Genomic DNA, 21,916 nt, shown 5'->3' on the forward strand with positions numbered 1-21,916 from the left:
TCAGAAACCTCCTATATAGCCTGAGACCTGTGAATATATCTGCCCTCCACATAGAATCATAGAATCTTGCCAGACAGGGCTTCCACCTCACAGGGAGACACACTCCCCCCCCGCCAAGGGCTCTTCCTCCCCCCCCCCCACTCTGCTCATGTTAACACCATATGTTTCAACACACACACAACAGTGTTAGTAGGGCTGTTCATGCCATCCATTTCAGTATGGATTTGGTAATCCGGATTGGCCTTGGGGTGATCCTGACTTGATTCCAGAATTGAAAACTAATATTTGCAAATCTAAACAAAAAAGAGAGACAAGACAATAAACTAACCACTGCTAATAGAATGAGGGCCTGGTAGTATAGGAAAGAATTACATGCACCAAGAGAACAGCTGTGCTTTCAAAAATAGGGCCAAAATTGGAGGAATGTGTGACACTGCCCTAAATAAGATAAGACAGACAAGAATTGATTATTATTTTTAAAATAAGAGGATGGGACTGCTGGTTTTCTTCCATCCTTTCTTTCCTCAATAAAACATGGGTATGAGGCTGAAAAGGACTAGAGGAAACTCAGACAACCTGAAATATTAACAAAACCACCAAACTAACTGATCACCAACTTTCACATTCTTATATTGTGTCTGTTCAGCATTTAGGAGACAGTGAATTTGGGCTTTCAAATAAGATCTCCTTTTACTCTAGATCTCAGAGGCTACCCTTACCCCATGCACAGCACAAACTGGTTACATAGCCCCAGTTGTTAGGCTAAGACACCCTTCCCTTCTGGGTTTCTTGAATATGACATGATTCTATGACATAAGAATGTAACTAAAGAACAGAACAGTTTTATTGGGTAGCCTTTCAGTCTTTAGCCAGTAGGCCCAGCTCCTTTGAGTTCTCTCCCGCTTCCCAATTTATCAAAGATCCATTTTCAAAATTGTAAACCTTTAAAAAAGGTTATATCTTGCCTTTTGTCATTTATAATCAAAAAGGTTTTAAGCATCTGCACTGGTTTCTTGTAGTCTTCTGGCCTTGATTCAAGAAGTTCTACATATTGAGGGGCATCACATATACAAAGAGGTGGGCAGTTTCCCAGCTCCAAATTACACTTCAACTTTAGACACCTAAAGCTGAGTGTCTTCTGAAGGCAGTATGAGGTTTTCTTTTGCAGCAGAATTGACTGGCTGCATTTGACAGCACGTTTAATTATTTGCATGAATTGATACATTTAAACTTTTTGAAAATGTTGTGTAACTCTTATGTGAAAATTCCAGAATAAAGTTCTGCTAGAATTACTACTCTGACCATATTCAGACAGAGCAACCTTAATCCTTCTCTAGAGAATGATTGGAACAGCTGAGCCACACCACCATCACATTCAATATCCTGGGTAAAAAATGGGGGGGGGGATGTTTTGAGGAGTGGTGCCAAGGTGCAGCAGAGGGACCCAGATCAGACCCCTTTTGACGGGTGGAGGTTGGACCTCCATTGCAGTAGAACATCTCCCCCATCAGTAGTGAGCCTAGGCTTCATTTTACCCTCAGAAACAAACACTAAAGGGTTAGAATTGCTCTCTCAAACTACCTTCTTCAATATGAGAATTCCTTGTTTACTCACAGACACACTTGTATTCTGTTCAAAGGAGAAGTAAAACTCTAAATATAAAGCATTTTCTGCAGCCATTGTTATTTACAAACTGATATATGGCAGGTTTGGGTTTGTTTCCCTGTTAGATGCATGGCAAGTAAAGCCAAATTGTTTTACTCTGCCTTTCATTGTGACTCTGCAACTTTTCAGACAAACTTTTAAAAATCAATTGTGATCCACCTTTTGAGGGAAATTTTTAGCCAGACTTAAGTGTTTTTCAGTACTCCTGCAGAAATGAGGTCCTGGAATGAGACCATGCCCATCCTATCAATCAAGAAAACAGATTTTTCTCTCCTGCAGAAAAGACAGCTGTGGTGAATTCAGCCCAATGCAATCTAAGCTAGTATCTGAATAGCACCTTTTTATTTCTACCTAATCACAAGGAATTGAATTTGATAAGAGATTTAAATGATTGAATTTCTTTTTGAATGAATATTAGCTGACTCCTTTTTGAAGATCCTTGATGATGTTATTTACAGTTTAACAGAGCGAGTCTATGATAAAGAAGGATGGATGTTTATATAGTTAAGCAGCCATGTGACTAGAATTAGCTAGTATTATCACTCCTTTGAACATTTGAGTCAGCATACAGTAGTTTATAGTCAGCTGTAAGGTTAAATGTGTCATGGCATGCCCTGTGAAAAAAGGTAAGCAATTTGAATTGGTAACGTTTAAAGCTAACCCTTTTGTATAGAAATATACAAAAAGTAGAGTTAATATATACTTTTAAAGAAATACCACTGCATTACATTAAGCCACTGCTTCATATAAAATAGTACGGTGAACTGTTTCTAACAATATACTTTTTTCTCTTTCCTTCCACCCCAGTTGATGCAGATGAGATTAAACGATTGGGAAAGAGGTTTAAAAAGCTTGATTTAGATAATTCTGGTTCTTTGAGTGTGGAAGAGTTCATGTCTTTGCCTGAGTTACAACAGAATCCACTGGTGCAACGAGTAATAGATATATTCGATACAGATGGGAACGGAGAGGTAGACTTCAAAGGTAAGAAGCCATTCTCTCTGGATATATTAAATTTAATATGTGAAAGCGGTGTGTTCACACTTGGACTCTAGTTAGAACATTCTCCTGAAACTTGGCTTTTTGGTTTTTTTCAGCGCAATCCTATACATGTCTGCTTTTTCAGTCCCATTGAGTTCAGTGAGACTTACTCCCAGGTAAATGTGTGTAGGATTGCAGGCATTGTTTGAATTAGTACATCCTCATAGAATCTGTGTGATAATTTGGTTCTTTGCTTGGGAAATGGTTCATGAAGTAAGGAGGAGGAAATGGAATATTCACCGTTTTGGGGTACTGTTTTGTGAAATTTATGTTGCTTCTCAGTTGTTTGACAAAGGACCTCTAATTTTCCAAGGGCATAGAAAGTTGTATTTCCTATAGCAAGGGTGGCCAACTCCCAAGAGGCTGCGATCTACTTTCTGAATTAAAATCTGGCAGTGATCTGACCCTGTTTTTTAGGGGTTCAGCTCCAAGTTGTTCAGCTTTTTTTTAGGGGAGGCAAAGTTGTTGAGCTTCTGTGGGGGGAGCCAGTGGTCTACCGGTGATCTACCACAGATGTCCAGTGGTCTACCACTAGATCACGCTCTACCTGTTGGACATGTCTGTCCTATAGCATTATAGGGAACGTACCAATTTAAATAATGGTATTATGTAAGATTAACTTGTGACTAAGGCTGCAGTTTTATCACATACTTAGGAGTAGTCCCTTTAACCTAGAGGGGTAGGCATGCATACAATTGTGAGTGCTGACAATTTATGTGAGGCTGTTAACTGCCCAAACATATTAAAAAACTTATTTTGGCTTCCACTTACTTAGGCTTGTTTGAAGAAAGACATAATCCAGCAAAAGTTCAGCAATCTCCCCCCCCCCCATTTCAATGGGAGGTATTTTAAACATGTTCTTAATTCTCCCATTAATTCAATATTACTTATAAAGGAGCTTTACTTTGGCTTCATAGAGTCCTAATTTGGGGAATACATTACATGACAGAAACTTAGCTCACATATTTGGCTATAGTTACAGGTAGGTAGAACAAACTTAGTTGGTCTTTAAGGTGCTACTGGAAGAAAATTGTTATTTTGTTTTGATATTTGGCTATAGTAATCTTTATTGGTTATTGCTTATCACTACAGGGTTTGACACACAAAATTTAGAATGTGATCATTGAAGCTTTTATTTTAAATTCTAAAATTGGTCAATATCCGACCTTAACTAGGATGTGAATTTGAAAAACATAAATAGCTGCTCTACCGAAAGAAGACAATTTTTCTGCAAACAATGGCTGGATCTCATACATGCGCACATATGTGCATGTATGCAGATAATGGCTTAGGTCTGTGAGTCGATAATATGCAATTCATAATTTCATTGTAGTAATCATCATTTTATGCCCTTGTATCTTAACTCTAATTTTTCTGTTTGCAGCATAGGTCCCAAGGGCAGGGTCTAGGGATGACCAGCTTTCCTTCATACTAGTACTGGCTCATGTTATACCCAGAGTACCTGGGTAATGTGGAGATCTGGGGCGTTAATAGGATTATCCTTTCACCCATATGCACATCTGAACAGTATTATCCATACATTCCCCCCCTCTAAACAAGGGAAGAGAAATAATAATAACCTGGAGTATATTTTATTTTAAGCATTTATATTCCACTTATTTGCACTATCAAGACACTTTGGCCTCCTGAGATAGGGTTGTATCTAACAGCACCTTCAAGCAATGAACTTGACCCTTCAGGAGGAATGCAATGGTATCCAGAACAGAGACCACACAACCACTCCCAAATGAGATAAACAGTTCAAATAAAACTATGGAAGCAATACAAAGCAAGGAGTTCAGGAAGTTTTCTCCCTTCAGTTTTAAAGGGAAAGCATGCCCGCTATGGTAAACAGTAGCCTCACATTTGAAGTTACAGGTGGGTAGCCTGGTATCTGAAGAAGTATGCATGCACACGAAAGCTCATACCAAGAACAAACACAGTTGGTCTCTAAGGTGCTACTCACATTTGAAGATGGGTTTGTCTGTCCTAATACTGTACAACTAGATACTCCAGTGAGCACAACCCAGCTATACCAATTTGCTCTGCCTGAAGGTATTCTTCCACCTAGGAAAGTATCAAAAATGTGCATAACTATGGAAGCCCTTTAGTTGTTATGTTCTTATATTGCAGGGCACTTAAATTTGTATATTTTAAGTCTCCACCTACTTTTAATTCAGCCTTGACATAGTTTCAAGCTTTTCGATAAGGTTAGGATTTGCATTTGTGTGCAGCTTTTTAATGAAAAGCCACAATATTACAAATTAGAAGGACGAATTCAGCATTTAAAAACTATGTATGTTTAATAGTTAGCGGCCTGCTGCTCACATGCAGTTTTTCTACATATTTTTACTGAATTTGACTGATGCCGAACTATAGTGACTATAAATATATGCTTGTCTGCCTCCCTTCTTAAAATGTAGAATGTTTTTTTACCCTGGAGGGAGTAGGTGGGGGACTTAGAAGTCATACCATCTGAAATGCAGTCAACTTGGTTGGTTTGTTTCTTTATTGCCACCTCTTTTAGTTGTCATAATATCAAGCCTCTAACTGTGAGTTGGAAACTATGGGTGCTTTTAGTTGGGGGCGTTACCTCAAAAATGCTTATTCAGATGCAGTTTTTCTGAGTGTACAATGGGCACACAATTATCGACACACTCTCATTCTTTCAGTCATGATATTCCTTGCATTTACACCACCTGCCGTCCACATGAGTGGGCAGAGCTTGATGAAACCATATGTAGACTGCTTTTCTGTCATTTCCTTCAGTCATTCCCCTGCCCTTTGCTACCTTTTTTTGTTCTGGGCATGCATGCAGATATTTCTATCCCTGGTCACACACACCTTAAAAAGAAATCCAAGAAGTACAAAAGAGCACAATTGTGAACATTATAAGCGTTAGCATGTTTCACAATGGGCAAAATGAAAGCAGGGGTGTGTGTGGAGGGGGGGGTAATCATTTCCATTTGGTTTTTGAGGTCTTGTCCAAGACTGTTAATTTACCTAACTAAGGCTTTTAGAGGGACATGGGTGGTGCTGTGGTCTAAACCACTGAGCCTTGGGCTTGCTGATCAAAAGGTTGGCGGTTCGAATCCCTGCGATGGGGTGAGCACCCGTTGCTCAGTCCCAGCTCCTGCCAACCTAGCAGTTTGAAAGCACTCCAAAAAGTGCAAGTAGATTAGTACTGTATTTTCCGGTGTATAAGACGACTGGGCATATAAGACGACCCCCAACTTTTCCAGTTAAAATACAGAGTTTGAGATATACTCGACCGCAGATTCTCCACCCGGCATATAAGATGACCCCCGACTTTTGAGAAGATTTTCCTGGATTAAAAAGTAGTATTATACGCCAGAATATACACTAGGTACCGCTCCGGTGGGCAGGGCCGGCGCGTCCATTTAGGCGAACTAGGTAATTGCCTAGGGCGCCAAAATGGAGGGGGCGCTGGCCAGGCTTGGGCGGGACGGGCTAGCAGTAGCTTCTCCGCTGTAGCAGAGAGGTGCTGCTTGCCTCTCCACCACCCCCACCTCCCGCTAAAGCAGGCTTTGGCGGGGGGGGGGTGTGTGCCAGAAGGTGGTTCGCCTAGGGCGCAAGAAGCCCTAGCACCGGTCCTGCCGGTGGGAAGGTAAATGGTGTTTCCGTGCGCTGCTCTGGTTTGCCAGAAGCGGCTTAGTCATGCTGGCCACATGACCCGGAAAAACTGCCGACAAACGCCAGCTCCCACGGCCTGTAAAGCAAGATGAGCGCCACAACCCCAGAGTCGTTCGCGACTGGACTTAACTGACAGCGGTGCCTTTACCCTTTACCTTTTTAAGGCTTTAAGAAGAGTGATTAAGAGGTCTTTCACAACACTCCACTATATTGTTTTGAAAACTAGATGAAATGAGATTAGTCTCATCCCCTACATGCTTTGTAGAGCTCATGAGAGAACAGTTGCTTTGAAATGTCCCTTCTGCAGGTGGCAGTTGGTGCAAATAATTAGGCGCATCAAAACAAAATGGCTAGGTTATGCTCACATGAGGAGCAAACAGAAGTAAGGGTATAGTGATAAGGGGCCACTGACCAAACAAAACATTACCAAGCATGTGGTGAAATAGGCCAACAAACTGAAATTCACTCAGGAGTGACTGTGTATATATTCTCTGCAGAATGGATAAATGGAAATCAAACCAAGAAAAACTATGGACTGGCATTTTAAATTACTTTGTGTGGACACTGCAAAAAGTCTATGAGCAGCATCAATTCCACCTGGAAGCACCCTATATATCTTAAATGAAAGCTGATATTTTTAGGAGTATTGTGAAGCCCATAGGACCCTGTAGCACACAAAAACATTGACCAACCTAGGCAGACCACATTCAGGATTGACCTACTTCGAGAGAATGCATTACTGAAGTCTACAGGGGGTGGGGTGGGTAATTGTATGTTATGTAATATGTAAAATATTTTATAAATGTTCTTCTTGCCTTTATTCTGTAGAATTTATAGAAGGAGTCTCTCAGTTCAGTGTCAAAGGTGACAAGGAACAGAAGTTAAGGTGTAAGTATCAGATATTTCCTCAGCTGGCAAATAAAATTTGCAATTGGGCAGTTGGGTGGAGAAGAAAATCATTGAGATGTCTGTTTTGTGATAAAACAGTAAGTACTTTGAAATAACTTGAATATCAATTGAAAATCCTTAATTATGTGAAGAATGGAAAATTAACATACTAAATTTTTTATACAGTTCAAGGTGAAATACACAGGCTTTGTGTTAGGAGTTGCTTTTTTGTAACTGAAAGTACCTTAGTGGGTGTTTTAGATTTGTAGGTGCATCACTAAAACTTTTCTGGCCCTGTTTGTTTTTTACGTAATGAAATACTCTGCCTGCAAATATTGTGTCATTTGCCAATAATAAAGCATAGAATGATTTCGCCACCCATAAAGATATACATCCCACTAGAGAATTCAAACTTAAAGCTGTCCTAACATAGAAGGCTTTATCAGTTTCTCCTTCCCTCTGAAAAGCTGCTTCGTAGGGTTGGGGAACCCTCTGGAACAGTGTGGGTGGTGGTATAGAGGCCTGATAACAGGTAAAAATGGTTCTCCCAGACCCTGCCTGGGAGCAGACAGGGCACTCTCACGGCTCAGCACACTTTTTCAGCAGGGGGCCAGTCTACTGTCCCTCAGACCTTGTAGGGGGCCGGACTATATTTTGGAGGGGGGAAATGAATGAGTTCCTATGCCCCACAAATAACCCAGAGATTCATTTTAAATAAAAGCACACATTCTACTCATGTAAAAACACGAGGCAAGCCCCACAAATAACCAAGAGATAGATGCATTTTAAGTAAAAGGACACATTCCACTCATGTAAAAACACGTTGATTCCTGGACCTCCCGTGGGCCGGATTTAGAAGGCGATTGGGCCGGATCCGGCCTCCGGGCCTTAGTTTGCCTACCCATTCTCTAGATCCATCTCAACATGTTTAGTTAGAACTAAGACCCACTAATATAAGTGAAATGTATTTCCAGCCAATTGGGTTTTGGGTTTCAACCAATGGAACAAACTCTGAAAGGGAGTATGCCAATCACATTGTAGCCAGACAATTACGGTGACATTGAAGGCAAATTATACCAGTGTTTAGGATTGAAATGGCACAGCTGATCTAATAGAAGCTAATTTTTCATATATCTGTGATACCTGATATGGCTGTAAAAAGACAAGATGTCTAGATGAAGTGTGTAACACCGATCTGCAGAAAATGTTCCTGCCAAGTCTTTTCTTCACTCTTCCAAAGAAAATATAAATTTAAAAATATAAATTTAAAAAAATACCTGAAAGAAAGTTGATCTTCTGTCTTTCGAACTTCACCAAGTGGTGAAAGTAAAAGCCTTGGCTTCGATTAGGAAACTGAATGAATTGTATAAAGAAATGCTTTAAATACTCATTGACTTAGCTGCTAAGATAAAGAATTATTTATGAACATTCAGCTGCTCAGAGGTTATTAAACAAATAGAATAAGTCTGTTGTGTTAGTAGAAAACGGTACAGAAAAGGAGTCACCAGTGTTTGAGAGAAAGAAAACATTGAATGGGCCTCAGAAGTCATATTTGCTACTGAGCTTTTCTTACCTTGCAGTTGCTTTCCGTATCTATGACATGGACAAAGATGGCTACATCTCCAATGGAGAGCTCTTCCAGGTTCTGAAGATGATGGTTGGGAACAATCTCAAAGATACCCAGTTGCAGCAAATTGTAGACAAAACCATAATAAATGCAGATAAAGATGGTGATGGAAGAATATCCTTTGAGGAATTCTGTGCTGTAAGTTCATTTTTAGTAAAGTGTGTTTATATACACATTTTTCATTTTCAACTTTGCCCTTGCAGATGATGTCATTTTCCCCTAGAATATAACCCATTTAACTTATTCCATTGTTTTCTTTGACATTTGTCTTAATTTTTTTACAGGATAACGTATTAATTTTGCTTTAAGCCCTTCGCATTTTAAGACTCCTTATTGACTCAACTGTCCTCTGGCAGTTCTTTTCATTCACATCATACGGGCATTCTGGAGACTTGACATAATTATCCCTCTGCTACTAATGTGATTCCTTCATTTATCATAGATTAAAGCTTCCCCTCCTTCAAATGTTTTAGGTCTTCAAATGTGAGAAAAAATAGGTTGGTTACAAGAATCTGTTGCAAAACTAAGTTGTAATTTCATTCTGTTAACCTGAATCTATGCTAATTATACGCACTTGGTTTAATTCAGGGGTGGGCAGGCCACTTTGACTGCCCACCTGTCAATTGCCTGATGTGATTATGACACGAGGTGAGCAATTTTTCCTTTGTAGCGTGCAAATCATACTACAAAAGGAAATACAAGCCAATCACTGCTTGAAGTTTCTGCTCAACAAACTTGATAGGCTGTGACTCCAAGCCAGTTTCCTGTACCATGTTCCCATGGAAAACTCAAGTCGTACAGAATGTCCGGTGGGCTTGAAGTCTCAACCTGCAGCTGATGGGCAGTGGCTTTAAAGTCCACTGGAGTTCCTCTTGCCCCACTATGCACAGGGTCCGCTGCCCATGAGCAACTCTGTAGCCTAGACGTCCCCAGGCTTTCTCTCACTGCCGATCAGCAAGCCTCCATTGTCAATGCACAATTGAGAACACACTTTTAATGCTCCCAATTGTACACTGGCAACAGTATCTCTACCTGCCCCACACTTGATTCTATGCTAATTATACCCACTTGGATTAATATGTTGGCAGGTGGTCATGTTTTTTTTGAAATTGGTATCGTTGGCCAAATTGGCACCCATATAGGGCCCAATTAGGCCCATGAGCCAGACGTTCAATGCCATAACTGTCTTGCACAGTTTTTGACTCATTACTTAGGGTTGAAGCCAAGGAAGTCATTGCTTCTGCGGAAAGATTTTTGCTCATGCACGGAACTTTGCCTCCCTTTCCTTCTGCCCACATAAGCCCTGAAGGGTTGGGGGGGGGAACCCCAGAGCAGATTTGGGTGTGTGCGCACTGGAGACATATGGGAGGAGAGGGAGGTATCTTTGCGTGAACAGAAGTTGTTCCACAACTACAACCCTGAATTTATGGAAACAGACCTTTCTTGAGGTGAGAATCTATTTCTGTGAAGAGCAAATCAGAATCAGTTGATTTCAGTTACCAGCCAATACTCTACTCGCTTGCGAATTCTCATATAATATTCTTATATCAACATTTCAGGTTGTAGGAGGCCTAGATATCCACAAAAAGATGGTGGTAGATGTGTGACTCTTTAGGACACCACCCAACACTTTTGCTTTCTTCTCCATCTCTGAAGATCTGCTCAAGACGTCCAGCAACGCTCTCTGTGTATTTAAATGGAAGTATTTTTCTCTGTGAAGCCACATTTTCCAACATGAGCCTCATGAAGCCAACTAAGTGTTATTGAACTTTTATTCTCTCAATAACTCAAGTGTAGCACTTTAAAGTCTGAAGGACAGCAAGATGGAAAGAGCATATCAGTGTGGTGGAGAAAGGGAAGGGGGTTGGCTTTTTAATTTATTTTTCTCATCTTTTATAACAAGAAAATATCTATCTATATATATGTGTGTATTTATATATAGATATATATGTAGCTTTCTATATGTAGTAGTTAAGTGGGCTTTAATTTAATATACTTGATTCAGAAACAAAAATAGAGTACAAAGTGCCAAGCAGAACATTTAACAGTTCGATATATGGATATACATCTTTACTTTTATGTCACACAGTTTTATATATATATAGTAGAAGAATGTAAAGTTTTAAATGGTTGTTAGGTCAACTCTTTCCTTTTTCCTGTGACTATTTCAAATATTTATATATTGACTGGCTGAGAAAGCATTGTTTCCTGTTAATTTCCCTAATTACATTTTTGTAAGACAGGAAACTGAAGTTTGTTTATATACCTGTTGATATATTACCAGGGACTGCATCTTTGCTTGATAGCTCTCAGTACAATTCTACTTATTAGGATGAGAAAATGTAATTTAATGTTAATGCCAAGAACTAGTCCTTGTGTGCAAATAGGATTTAAAAGATGCTTATGACCATTTCATCCCTTCACTTTCTAAATGGATGCAGTTGCACATAATATACCCTTAGTAAGCATCAGCTGTGATCCATTAAGTCTAGATAGAACAGTTGAAAGTATTTGCATTTGTTTCTCAGCACTTAGCTTAATTAAGAATTTAGGATTAGCAAGACAATTGTGTAGAGTTCCCGTTGCACAGTGAGACTAAAAAACCTTTCTTGCCATTTAGTTATGTCCCAACCATATAGATTCTTTTATGCATTTAATGTAGTAGTTCCAAGTTGCATAAATAAACTGGTAATATTTTATATATGTGTATATAGGATTATTACGGATATTACGGGGGAAACATTAACCAATGCCATAGGGAAGGAGGAAAGCTTCACATTATCTAAATTTATACCTCTTGTTCTTCTCCAGCATTTGGGGAGGGTTGGTTTTTTTTTCTAGATTTGTCCATATCATGACTTGTAATGGATAGTAACTTTATATGTGTGATATAAAAGTAGCGAGCCATGTTCTACAACTTTATATCATCCCTTTCCTTTTCTGCAATGGTACTATTGGCTAGAAGAAAAACATTCATTAGACTTTTAGGATAGTGCACCCTTTCCTGTGTAGCAGTTTTTCCTATTTAAAAGGTTTTATAATTGGCAATGGAAAGGGCAGGTTGTATGAACTTATTAAATCAGTTGCCTGCCTGCCTGCCATAGCTGTTCCTTCAACTGAGTGCTGCACATCATGGGCTCTGTCTGTGAGAGAGAAAACCAGGTGCTTGGTGTCCTTGCATGACATGAAGTTTTGCATGTAGATCGATTTGAAACGTTCCTCTTGTTTACATGATTTGCATAATTTAAAAAGATAATGTTGCCAAACTTTGGTAAATGTTAAAAACAGAGAATCTCCACTACATGTAACTTTCTTCCTCTGGATCAGTCCGTGGCTTAGAATCCCAGCCAGTGGTGGTATCTGTTCCAGTGTCAACTGCCATGTGCTCTGCTTCAAGGGGGAACTAGTCTTTTGTGAATTTTTTGTACATAAGTATTTGTTACAAACATTTTAGCAAATGCTTTCTATTTCTTAATTGCTTGTGCATATCCTGGCTGGCGTTATAGAAAAATAGTGCTAACATTACTTTCTTATTGGGGGATGAGCCTTTTTTTTTTAGTTTGTGTGTGGAAAATGCGTTATGTTGAATGTTTAGATTTTCCTCTGCATGCTACATCATACACTGTTGGAACTATAGGAACCTTCATACTGTATGAATAAAAAATAAAATATTTGAACTTTACCATAGAATTGTTGAAGCTTCTATAGAACAGGCAAGTAAACACAAAACTAAAACATTTCCCCTGATTTCAAGTTTAATATGCTAGTTATGTGTCTATGCATAAATCCCAAGCAGTATTTCACCGCATAATCAGTGACAGATATTCAGCTGCCTCTGATTTACCTTCTTGGGATGCTACTTAGTCAAAACTTCCTGAACAAAACTTAACTTGTAGCAATCTGGTGGATATATATAGTCTTACTAATAAGATAGTGGGATGTAAAACCTTAATCATAGCTTGAAGTGTAATTTGGACTGCAATTTAATGTACACACACACCGACCATCAATACTGGCTTAGATGCAAGGACATTCATACATGAGTAGAAAGCACTTCCTAAATGCTTAATACATTTCTCCTGAGCTACATTGCATAGTAGCGTTCCTACACTCGACTGGGCTTCAGAGTTTGCAGGCCTAAAGACCAATCCAGTGCCCATGGAAAAGCACTGTTTGCGCCCCAGGGGGTACATCAATACAGGGGAGAGATCTGTAGCACCCAGCATGGTAACCAATTCCTGTTAGAACTACTTAAACTGTTTTCAGTATTTTACAAAAAGCTTTTAGGGGGCTGGGAGTTTTAACTGCTGCATCAACAAATTAGTCGAGGTGATGCAAAAATGAGTATTCACTGTCTTGTCATTTAAAGCCCAGTATCTTTTGTACTCAAAATACTTAAACTGGGGTGTTTATTATTATTATTATTATTATTATTGTAGGGTAGTTTATATGAGAATATGTGGACTATAGAATAAGCTTTCAACTATTTCCATGGGTGCATAGAGATGTAAATTAGCTATCTATTGCAGTGTTTAAAACTGTCATAGCCCAAATCCAGTAAACAGACTATAGCTAGTTTCTAATATGAGGGGTATCGGTGAGTTTCCATGTGAACACACATCTCACTTGCCCAACATCTGCTACCGAACACTGCTAGGATACAAGTACTATTGTGGCATCACTGCACAGAATTAGCAACCCTGCTGTCCAAGCTTATCAAATTAGACATTCACATTGAAACACTGAGGTGTTAGGCAAGTTGGCTATAGCAGAACTTTTACTTGCCATCTTTATTACATATGCTCATCAGACAGTATGTCTGCTTGAGAACACAGTTACACTTTCCTACACCCATGTTGGAATTGCCACAGGCTTTTTTCTTCTGTCCCACTGTTTCTGTATACGAGTCATTGTACAGAAAATCCATTTAGCTTCAAATCCAGCATTCTTCATCTTAAAACCTTTCTGCTGCTCTGCTGGCCACTGCTCTAATATTGCCATAAACCTTTGATGGAGGACTTCCTGTAGAAGAAAGCAAAGCATTACTATTGCTGATAATGAAATTCAGCGCTTAAAATGAAAATATACTTGATAGCAATATTGATCTTACTAGACATAATAATCCTAAGACATAAGATGAACATGCACACAAAAGTCATGTTGCCAAGGAATAGGAAAAATGATTAAAAATAGATATAGCCATGAGTACAAATATATTCAAAAGAAGCAGCTTTCAAACAAGTATTTAGAGATGCATAGCCATGCCCACCTAGCAGTTCGAAAGCACGTCAAAGTGCAAGTAGATAAATAGGTACCGCTCCAGCGGGAAGGTAAACAGCGTTTCCATGCGCTGCTCTGGTTCACCAGAAGCGGCTTAGTCATGCTGGCCACATGACCCAGAAGCTGTACGCCGGCTCCCTCGGCCAATAAAGTGAGATGAGCGCCGCAACCCCAGAGTCGGACACGACTGGACCTAATGGTCAGGGGTCCCTTTCCCTTTCCCTTTAGAAATTAGTACAAAAGCTGCCTTTGAACCTAATTCCCTTCTAAATGCGTACCAATGGTTATACCTAGCTTTTACTACCATTCCGGATTATTAAAGTCGTAAGTAATTACTTCTGCTCAGAAATGTAGTGTCTCTGCCATCAATAGAAGCCAAGCCAGTTAAAAGTCCTAGCACAAAGCAGGGCTCTTTAAATCCAGATTTCCTTTTGTTAAATGAGGCTTACCTAAGATGAGGTTGCAAATTGCTGTTCGTGCCATTTTAATATTCTGGAAAGACCCTAAAATATGAACTTTCCTGTAATGAAAATAAGAAGTTTTACTTTACATGTGGAATGTACAGCATTTAGGAATATTTGACTGATACTTGAAAAAAAATCCTTTTAGTGACGCCAAAGGACGGGTCTTGTTTAGCACTTCTCACATTGGTAGAATCGGCACCTGACCGAACTCTGACTCCATAAGGAGAGATTTCAGTCATCTATCAAGATGCTCAGCTCTTTCCAAATCCTAAGCATTAAAAGTAGCCATGACATCGTACTGTCCTCATCTACTTAATTTCAGATCCACTTTGCTGCACTGCATGATAACAACCACACCATCTACCGCAGCACACTGAGGGGGGCGGGGTGGCAAATCTATTTACCTCGTGCTGTATAATACATGTTTCATGAGGAATAATTGCCACAAGACAACATACACAGCTATTTGTAATTGCTGAGAAAATATACCTACAGGCTTTGTCAGCTGCCTGTAAAGCATGCATCTTATTGCCTATTCTGGGTCTCCTACAATCACTTTTAAATAAAAGTCTTGTCCAGACAGAACGTTGCACGGAAAGTACACCAATTAGGTCAATATTCATACCACAAGAAAATGCAATAGGCTACTGGATTATACTTACGAGTCTGCAAGAACTATTCGTGTTCTGGTCACATTTTCAATAGTGAATTTTGTTTTTCCACCTTTCCCAGCAATTCTTCCTATTGCTCTAGAAAGATGATCTCCTTTTAATGGCTTGACTAAAGAGAAAATATTAATGTTACTTCATCGTACATTTTTTCCAACCTAGTCCTAAAGTAAGTTTGTTCTGGGCTCAATGAATGATATGGGTAAATGCAGTGTTGCACAACCAATGCTCAATAGCTGTGAACCGAGTTAATGTCTTCAATAGATTACTGAGAACCACATGAGAATGAAATACGGTACTTTTATTCCAAAACTAATAATCAAATTGAAGCAAGCTATTTGAAATTAATAACACTTAGAACTGTTAACTGTTAAAACTAAGGCTGCAAGCTTTAACAGGGAGATCAGACAACTAAAGTTAAAGACACATGGGCTCTGCGATCACTTTGTTTATGTGTTCTAACAGGGAAGGAAAATGATATTTAAAACAGCCTTTCGTTTTCATAGTGAGCAGCAGCGTTTGTTACTTAAGTGTAAGTGCTTACACATCCCTCAGTAACTGAAAAATGCACCTATACTGAGGTTTTGAAAAAACAAGACCTTATAAAATGGAAGACTTACCATCTGTTACTTCAAAGGATTCCAAAAAAAGGTCATCTAATCTGATGAGAGCAAGTGCATCCTGGAAGAGAGTTGTGGAATTTGAAACTTTGTGTAAGAAACAAAAAAATACTTCTCAAAAGAACAGTAATCTTACAGGGCAGGCACAGAACCTAATTAGGGACAGTATGAAAATTAGAACAGAAAAATAGAACTGACTGCCAGCGGCTTCTGAATTTTCCTTTGTAGCATAGCTAAAATGGGTCACCTGATGTGGGTGATATCCAGTGACTGACAGTCTTGTGAAAATGGCTCACGGGGGGTTGAACCCAGGATATAAAGTGCAGGGCAATATCACAGCAGCAGAAATGATGGGACTTCTTCCTTTGCTACCCCAATCTGTCCTATGGGGTTCCTCAACCCTTAAAGAGATTTTTTATTGGGGTGGGTGGGCATGGAGAATGCAGGAGGAAGAAGGGGTGTTACACTACCAAAAGCCCACTGCGTGGAGGACACCACTGTTGGCTATCATTTGTAGCTTTTAAAAATACAAGTTCCACAACAGGACGATTAAGGTATATTAGCAAATATTAAGGAACACTTTCCAAAGTTATTACTAATCTGGTACTTTTGCTCCTATTTTTAAACTATCACCTTTACATCTTTGTTTTAAAAACCTGGAAACATCCACTCTGGCAAACCATATTCCCCTTTTGACGACAAAGCACCCCAAAGAAAACATCCAGAAATTATACATGAAAGTCAAGCATGCAAATCTCAGTGCAGGGATGGCTGGAACACAGCACAATACAAAGTCATTTTTTTTTCATTTGGATAACAGATTGTTAAATCTCCATTGTTCAAAAGACAAAAGAAATCCTTTACCCTATGCATGCCAGAGAATCTGTTTAAAAACAAGTAACTCACCTCAACTTGAAATCCAAGTAGAAAAGCTTTCACAAAATCAACTGCTTTTGTCAAAGCACCTACGTCTTTTGTTTCTTTACAAGTCTAGAAGGGAAAATAAGTTGTTAAAGTTTGCGTAGTGGAGCGCTGGGAGATTTAGTATACAAGCTGCTCTTCTCTACATCATTCAACTTAAAAACCAAGCCTGTGCTTCCATTAACACAAAGGCAGTTACTACCTGTTCCTTCCTACTACACTAGCATATGCTGACAACTCCCAACGGTCAACTTCACCTTAATTTTACCCATTCCTAAATCTGTATTATATTTACCCTTACGAAAACACTCTGCAACAATACACAATGATTTTGTAAGGTAATTTCAAACTGTTTTATTCCGCATCAAGAGTTAACTCTCCATGATGAATGGCTCAGATGTAAATTGTTATATCTTTGTGTTACTAAGAAATAAGTAAGGTTCTCCTGAGATTAATGGAAATTCCAGAGCACTCTGGACATGACTTTATCTACTAACCTCAATGACTGCCCCAATGGCTTCATTATTTAATTTAGCTAGTTAAACAGGAGAATCCATCCTGCCTGGATTCGGCTTCATCTGAGATTCCCCAACTGCTCCAATGCCAGCCCCCAAATGGCACTGCTGAGACTACAGTGATTAAAACCAGCCCTATGGCCCCCTACTATCTGCTGAACTTTTTCACTAGGAACTAGGGCTTGACACTGTCTCACACTCTGCTCTCGCGTCATGTCTTTTTAGACTGTAACTGCTGTGTGAGCCCTTTTCAGCTAAAGGGGGGGGGGAATGCTTTCATTAAATAGCAAATACTACTGGTAGGTCCTCCTACTTTACATAGCACCAGATAACATGACATGGGAAGAGAGGCTGCTCGATTGCAGGCAGTTCTCATCCCAGGACCTCATACAGTAAGTAGCACCTCCCTCTCTGCTACCATCAATTCTGCCCAACACATTCTGGGCAGCAAAGGTCATGGTGAATTTGGGACAGTCAATTGTCTGCTTGTGATTAATTTGCCCCTTAACTCATAGTTTAATTAGAATGGACATGGAATTAGTTCAGCAGTCAGGTTTTCAAGTCTTTCCTATCTATCAATTATTCCTCCTGGCGTGAGGAGACACAGGAGGAAGGAGAGGGGTAGGCACAAATGAGCATTGTGCCCCTGCACACTCTTTGGTCACGATGGCTTACCATTATATGTTCTAGGAAAACACATCCTACAGCTCACCTTTATTTCTACATTCCTTGTTTTTAAATTAAACCTAATTTGAAGCTGTAAGTGTTCTACAATAGGCGTAAAAATTTTCATCCAGTTTTCTTTCAGAGGTGTGTATCTGTTTGGTGGTACAGAAATTTTCCTCATTTCACCTTTTCCACCCTGTAATAAAAGACCAAAAAAGAAAGAAATAAAGGTTGGTTTTAAGCATTTTTATTATATCAACTGTACACTTCCTTGAGAAAGCTTTTTTAAAAAAATAAAAAAAATAATGCAGTATATTAATTCCTATGTGTACAAATAAATAAGATCCCTTTGCACCAGAATCTAAATTGCTTGACAAGTAAAATTAATCCTAAGTATTCAATTCAATGATTATCTTAATGTTTTTCTTTCAATAACCTTAAGAAAATCGTGGCTAATAAGCCCAGTTGACTTATTTTTGCTAGAAACTTATACTTGAAGACTGAGAGGTGTTGTTGTTCTTCAGAATTGGTAACCAAGTTTACACTGACCTAACAAGCAGTACAGAAACATATAAAGAAAATCAGCCCATAATAGTATACTCTAGTGAAGACAGAACTTCTGCAGATTGATCAAACAGAGTTGAGGAACTAGGCTGTATAGCACAAGTTTAGAGTAAACATAGTACATGCTACCACTTCCCCTACCTCTAATCAAGATTCAAGTTTGGGGAATATTCACATACTGAATGCTGGATCCTTCCAAAACGGCAATTTTCAACCATTATTTGTATCCCTGCAACACCCATGAATTCACAAATGGGGAGGTAGAATAGCAGCAAAAACCTAGCCAAGAATTTAAGTTTTGATTGCAACCCATTGAGTGACCTGCATTGGCCAAAGCGGGATTTGCATCAGAATGCAGAACCAAACCAGTGTTAGAAACTAAAAAATATAAGTTAATCAACAGGTTACAGTTGCCACAACATACTGTTTAGTCACCACTCCCACCCACAACAAGGTCTATTGTTGTTGTTATTAATTTCATTTCTATTCTGCTTTATATTTTAAAGAGAAGAGAAAATCAAAGTGGTTTACAACACATTAAAACATCAAATAAAACAATGCAGAATAAAATAACGACAAGACATCTCCACAGATGTCCAAAGATAGCTGGCAGCAGTGTCTCTTGATGCTGGGACATGTGGGGGCATGTCTGAAGCAGAAAACGCACCAGCCAGATGGAGATGTCCATTGCCAAAAGTGGCAACAAGACATCTTCACTTGTTGGTAGCAAATGGACCCACACCAGTCGCAAAACGCAACTGGAGCCTGAGGAATTTTGAGCACTGAACCAAATCTAGGTCTAATCACAGTACCTCGTGTCAAGTATATCACTATGATACAAGTGCACGTTAAATCTCAAAACACAGAATCATAGAATTATAGAGTTCGGAGGTACCCAGGGGGCCATCTATTTTATTTATTGAATTTATATACTGCCCTATACCTGCATGTTGCAGGGCAGTTACAGGTAGGTAGCCGTGTTGGTCTGCCATAGTCAAAACAAATTTTTTTATAAAAAAAAAAATTCCTTCCAGTAGCACCTTTGAGACCAACTAAGTTTGTTCTTGGTATGAGCTTTCTTGTGCATGCACACTTCTTCAGATACACTGAAACAGAAGTCACCAGACCCTTATATATAGTGAGAGAGTGGGGATGGGTATTACTCAGAAGGGTGGTGGGAATGGGTGATTGGCTGATAGGTGTGGAAAACCTGTTGACGACTGATAACGACTGCAATTGGTCTTACAGGGAAAAGCAAGGGGTGAGATGGCTAAAGATAGCTTTGTCATGTATAATGAGATAAGAATCGGGTGTTTCTTATAAAATCAAAACATAAAACCACAAAATACATAATCAAAATAAAAGCAACAACAACCTAATACCCCCCCACAAAACCCCACATTTTAGAAAGAGCACAGGATGTCAGTCAAATCAACCAAAGGCCTGGTTAAAAAGGAACGTTTTTGCCTGGCGCCTAAAGATGCATAATGGAGGTGCCAGGCGAACGTCCCTGGAGAGAGCATTCCACAGATGGGGAGCCTGTTCTTGTGTTGCCACCCTCCAGACCTGTATGACTCCTGGCACAATGTGGGGTAGGAAAAACCAACTGTACTCCACTTGAAAATGATAGCTGCACCCAGGACTTGCAATACCCAAAGATTTCCCATAACATGATGTAACTGTATGATCATCGTGCAGAAATAGCAGTGCAGTGACTAATGTTTCCAACTCTTCGAAAGATTCCATCCAAAATTTTTTACACATCACTTGGGAAGACAGGCATACTAATGCCAGTGTACTGGAAGAAGCAAAGATCACCTGTGTTGAAGCAGTGATACTTCAACATCAACTTCGTTGGACTGGTCATGTTGTGCGGATGCCTGATTGTCGTCTTCCAAAGCAACTACTCTATTCCTAACTTAAAAATGGAAACTGTAATGCTGGTGGTCAACAGAAGAGGTTTAAATGCTCTCTCAAGGCAAATCTAAAAAAAAAAGTACTATAAACATCAACCATTGGGAAACACTGGCCGGTGAGCGCTCCAGTTGGAGAACAGCCTTTACCAGAGGTGTCATGGGCTTTGAAGACACACAAACTCAGGATGGAAGGGAGAAAGGTGCTAAGAGGAAGGCAAATTTGGCAAACCCTCACCGTGACTAACTCCAGCCCGGAAAACTATGTCCCCGCATGTGGATCCAGAATTGGCCTCCACAGTCACTTACAGACTCGCTGTTAAGACTGTGTTCATGGAAGACAATCTTACCTGGCTACGAGCGATTGCCAAAGAATAAGAAGTGTGTCGGACTAGGGAGAGCAGAGTTCGAATCCCCACTCAGCCATGAAGCTCACTGGGGGACGTAGGGCCAGTCACTACCACTGAGCCTGACCTACCTCACAGGGTGGTTGTGAGGAGGAAAACCACGCGAAGCACCTTGGAAGGAGCACAGGTCTACAGTTGGCTTATAAGCGTAGCAAATAAATACGTCATGGAAAATAAAAATAAAATAAAAAACGAAGCCAGACTCGCAGAATGGCAGAGGCGGGACCTGGCCCCTGAGCCGCCCACGCAGGGCCTGGAGGGCCCGCCGACTGGCCGCACGAGCCTCTCCCTGACTCACCCCGAGAGCCTCTCCGCGGAGAGGGGGGAAATCGGGCCGCTTCCCGGGCGAAGGACCCTCGGCCGTCTCCATGGCGCCTTCCTGACGCTCGCACGCGCGCCTCTTCCGCTTGCGGACGCGCGTGAAGTCGCCGCCGCCACCACCACCTTCGCCGGCAACCTGCGCCTCCATGGCCGCGGGAAGCTCCGGGATCCTGCTCTCGCCGGCAGAGCCCTCCATGCCGAGTCCGCGGGACACGCCGAAAGGAAGAGGCGGGACCGGCGGCCTCGAGGAACGTCATCACGCCCGCGAGGCCACTTCCGCCGCTCTAGTGTCCCTTTTCGCGCTCTCTATCGTCTTGTGGCCTCTCCTTTCCCCCGTGTTACCACTGAATAGTAGTAGTAATAATAATTAACAACAACAATAGTAGAATCATGCATTTCGAAGAGACCATGAGGGTCATCTGGTCTAACCTCCTGCAATGCAGGAATCCGAAGTAGGGCTCAAAAGCCCTGAGAGTCTCTTGCTCTACCAACTGAGCTATTAATCAGGCATAGGCAAACTCGGCCCTCCAGATGTTTTAGGACTACAACTCCCATCATCCCTGACCACTGGTCTTGTTAGCTAGGGATGATGGGAGTTGTAGTCCCAAAACATCTGGAGGGCCGAGTTTGCCTATGCCTGCACAACAACAAGCAGTATAGTACATCCAATTTCTGTGCCATCTAAGAGGGAGTATATATACT

The 21,916-nt window shown here is 40.3% G+C and overlaps 2 protein-coding genes across 4 annotated transcripts in view; one reads left to right on the forward strand and one right to left on the reverse strand.

The window, feature by feature from the left end:
- Positions 1-12,557, forward strand: part of PPP3R1 (protein phosphatase 3 regulatory subunit B, alpha) — a 41,608-nt gene extending 29,051 nt beyond the window's left edge. For all 3 annotated transcript variants that reach the window (XM_033142707.1, XM_033142706.1, XM_033142705.1), the window contains 4 exons: positions 2,473-2,649; positions 7,189-7,248; positions 8,829-9,013; positions 10,435-12,557. In XM_033142707.1, the coding sequence (XP_032998598.1) occupies positions 2,473-2,649; positions 7,189-7,248; positions 8,829-9,013; positions 10,435-10,482 (470 nt within the window). In that variant the 3' untranslated portion in view covers positions 10,483-12,557. The remainder of the gene's footprint in view (positions 1-2,472; positions 2,650-7,188; positions 7,249-8,828; positions 9,014-10,434) is intronic.
- A 1,082-nt stretch (positions 12,558-13,639) lies between these two features.
- Positions 13,640-21,425, reverse strand: PNO1 (partner of NOB1 homolog). Its single transcript, XM_033142704.1, has 7 exons — positions 21,192-21,425; positions 18,056-18,205; positions 16,814-16,897; positions 15,908-15,968; positions 15,282-15,399; positions 14,605-14,675; positions 13,640-13,897 (listed from the first exon to the last, which is right to left on the reverse strand). The coding sequence occupies exons 1-7, from the start codon at positions 21,408-21,410 to the stop codon at positions 13,830-13,832; spliced, it is 771 nt and encodes a 256-aa protein (XP_032998595.1). The 5' UTR covers positions 21,411-21,425; the 3' UTR covers positions 13,640-13,829.
- Between the last annotated feature and the right edge of the window lie 491 nt (positions 21,426-21,916).

Source organism: Lacerta agilis, chromosome 3 (assembly GCF_009819535.1).
Source record: "Lacerta agilis isolate rLacAgi1 chromosome 3, rLacAgi1.pri, whole genome shotgun sequence".
Classification (NCBI taxonomy): domain Eukaryota; kingdom Metazoa; phylum Chordata; class Lepidosauria; order Squamata; family Lacertidae; genus Lacerta; species Lacerta agilis.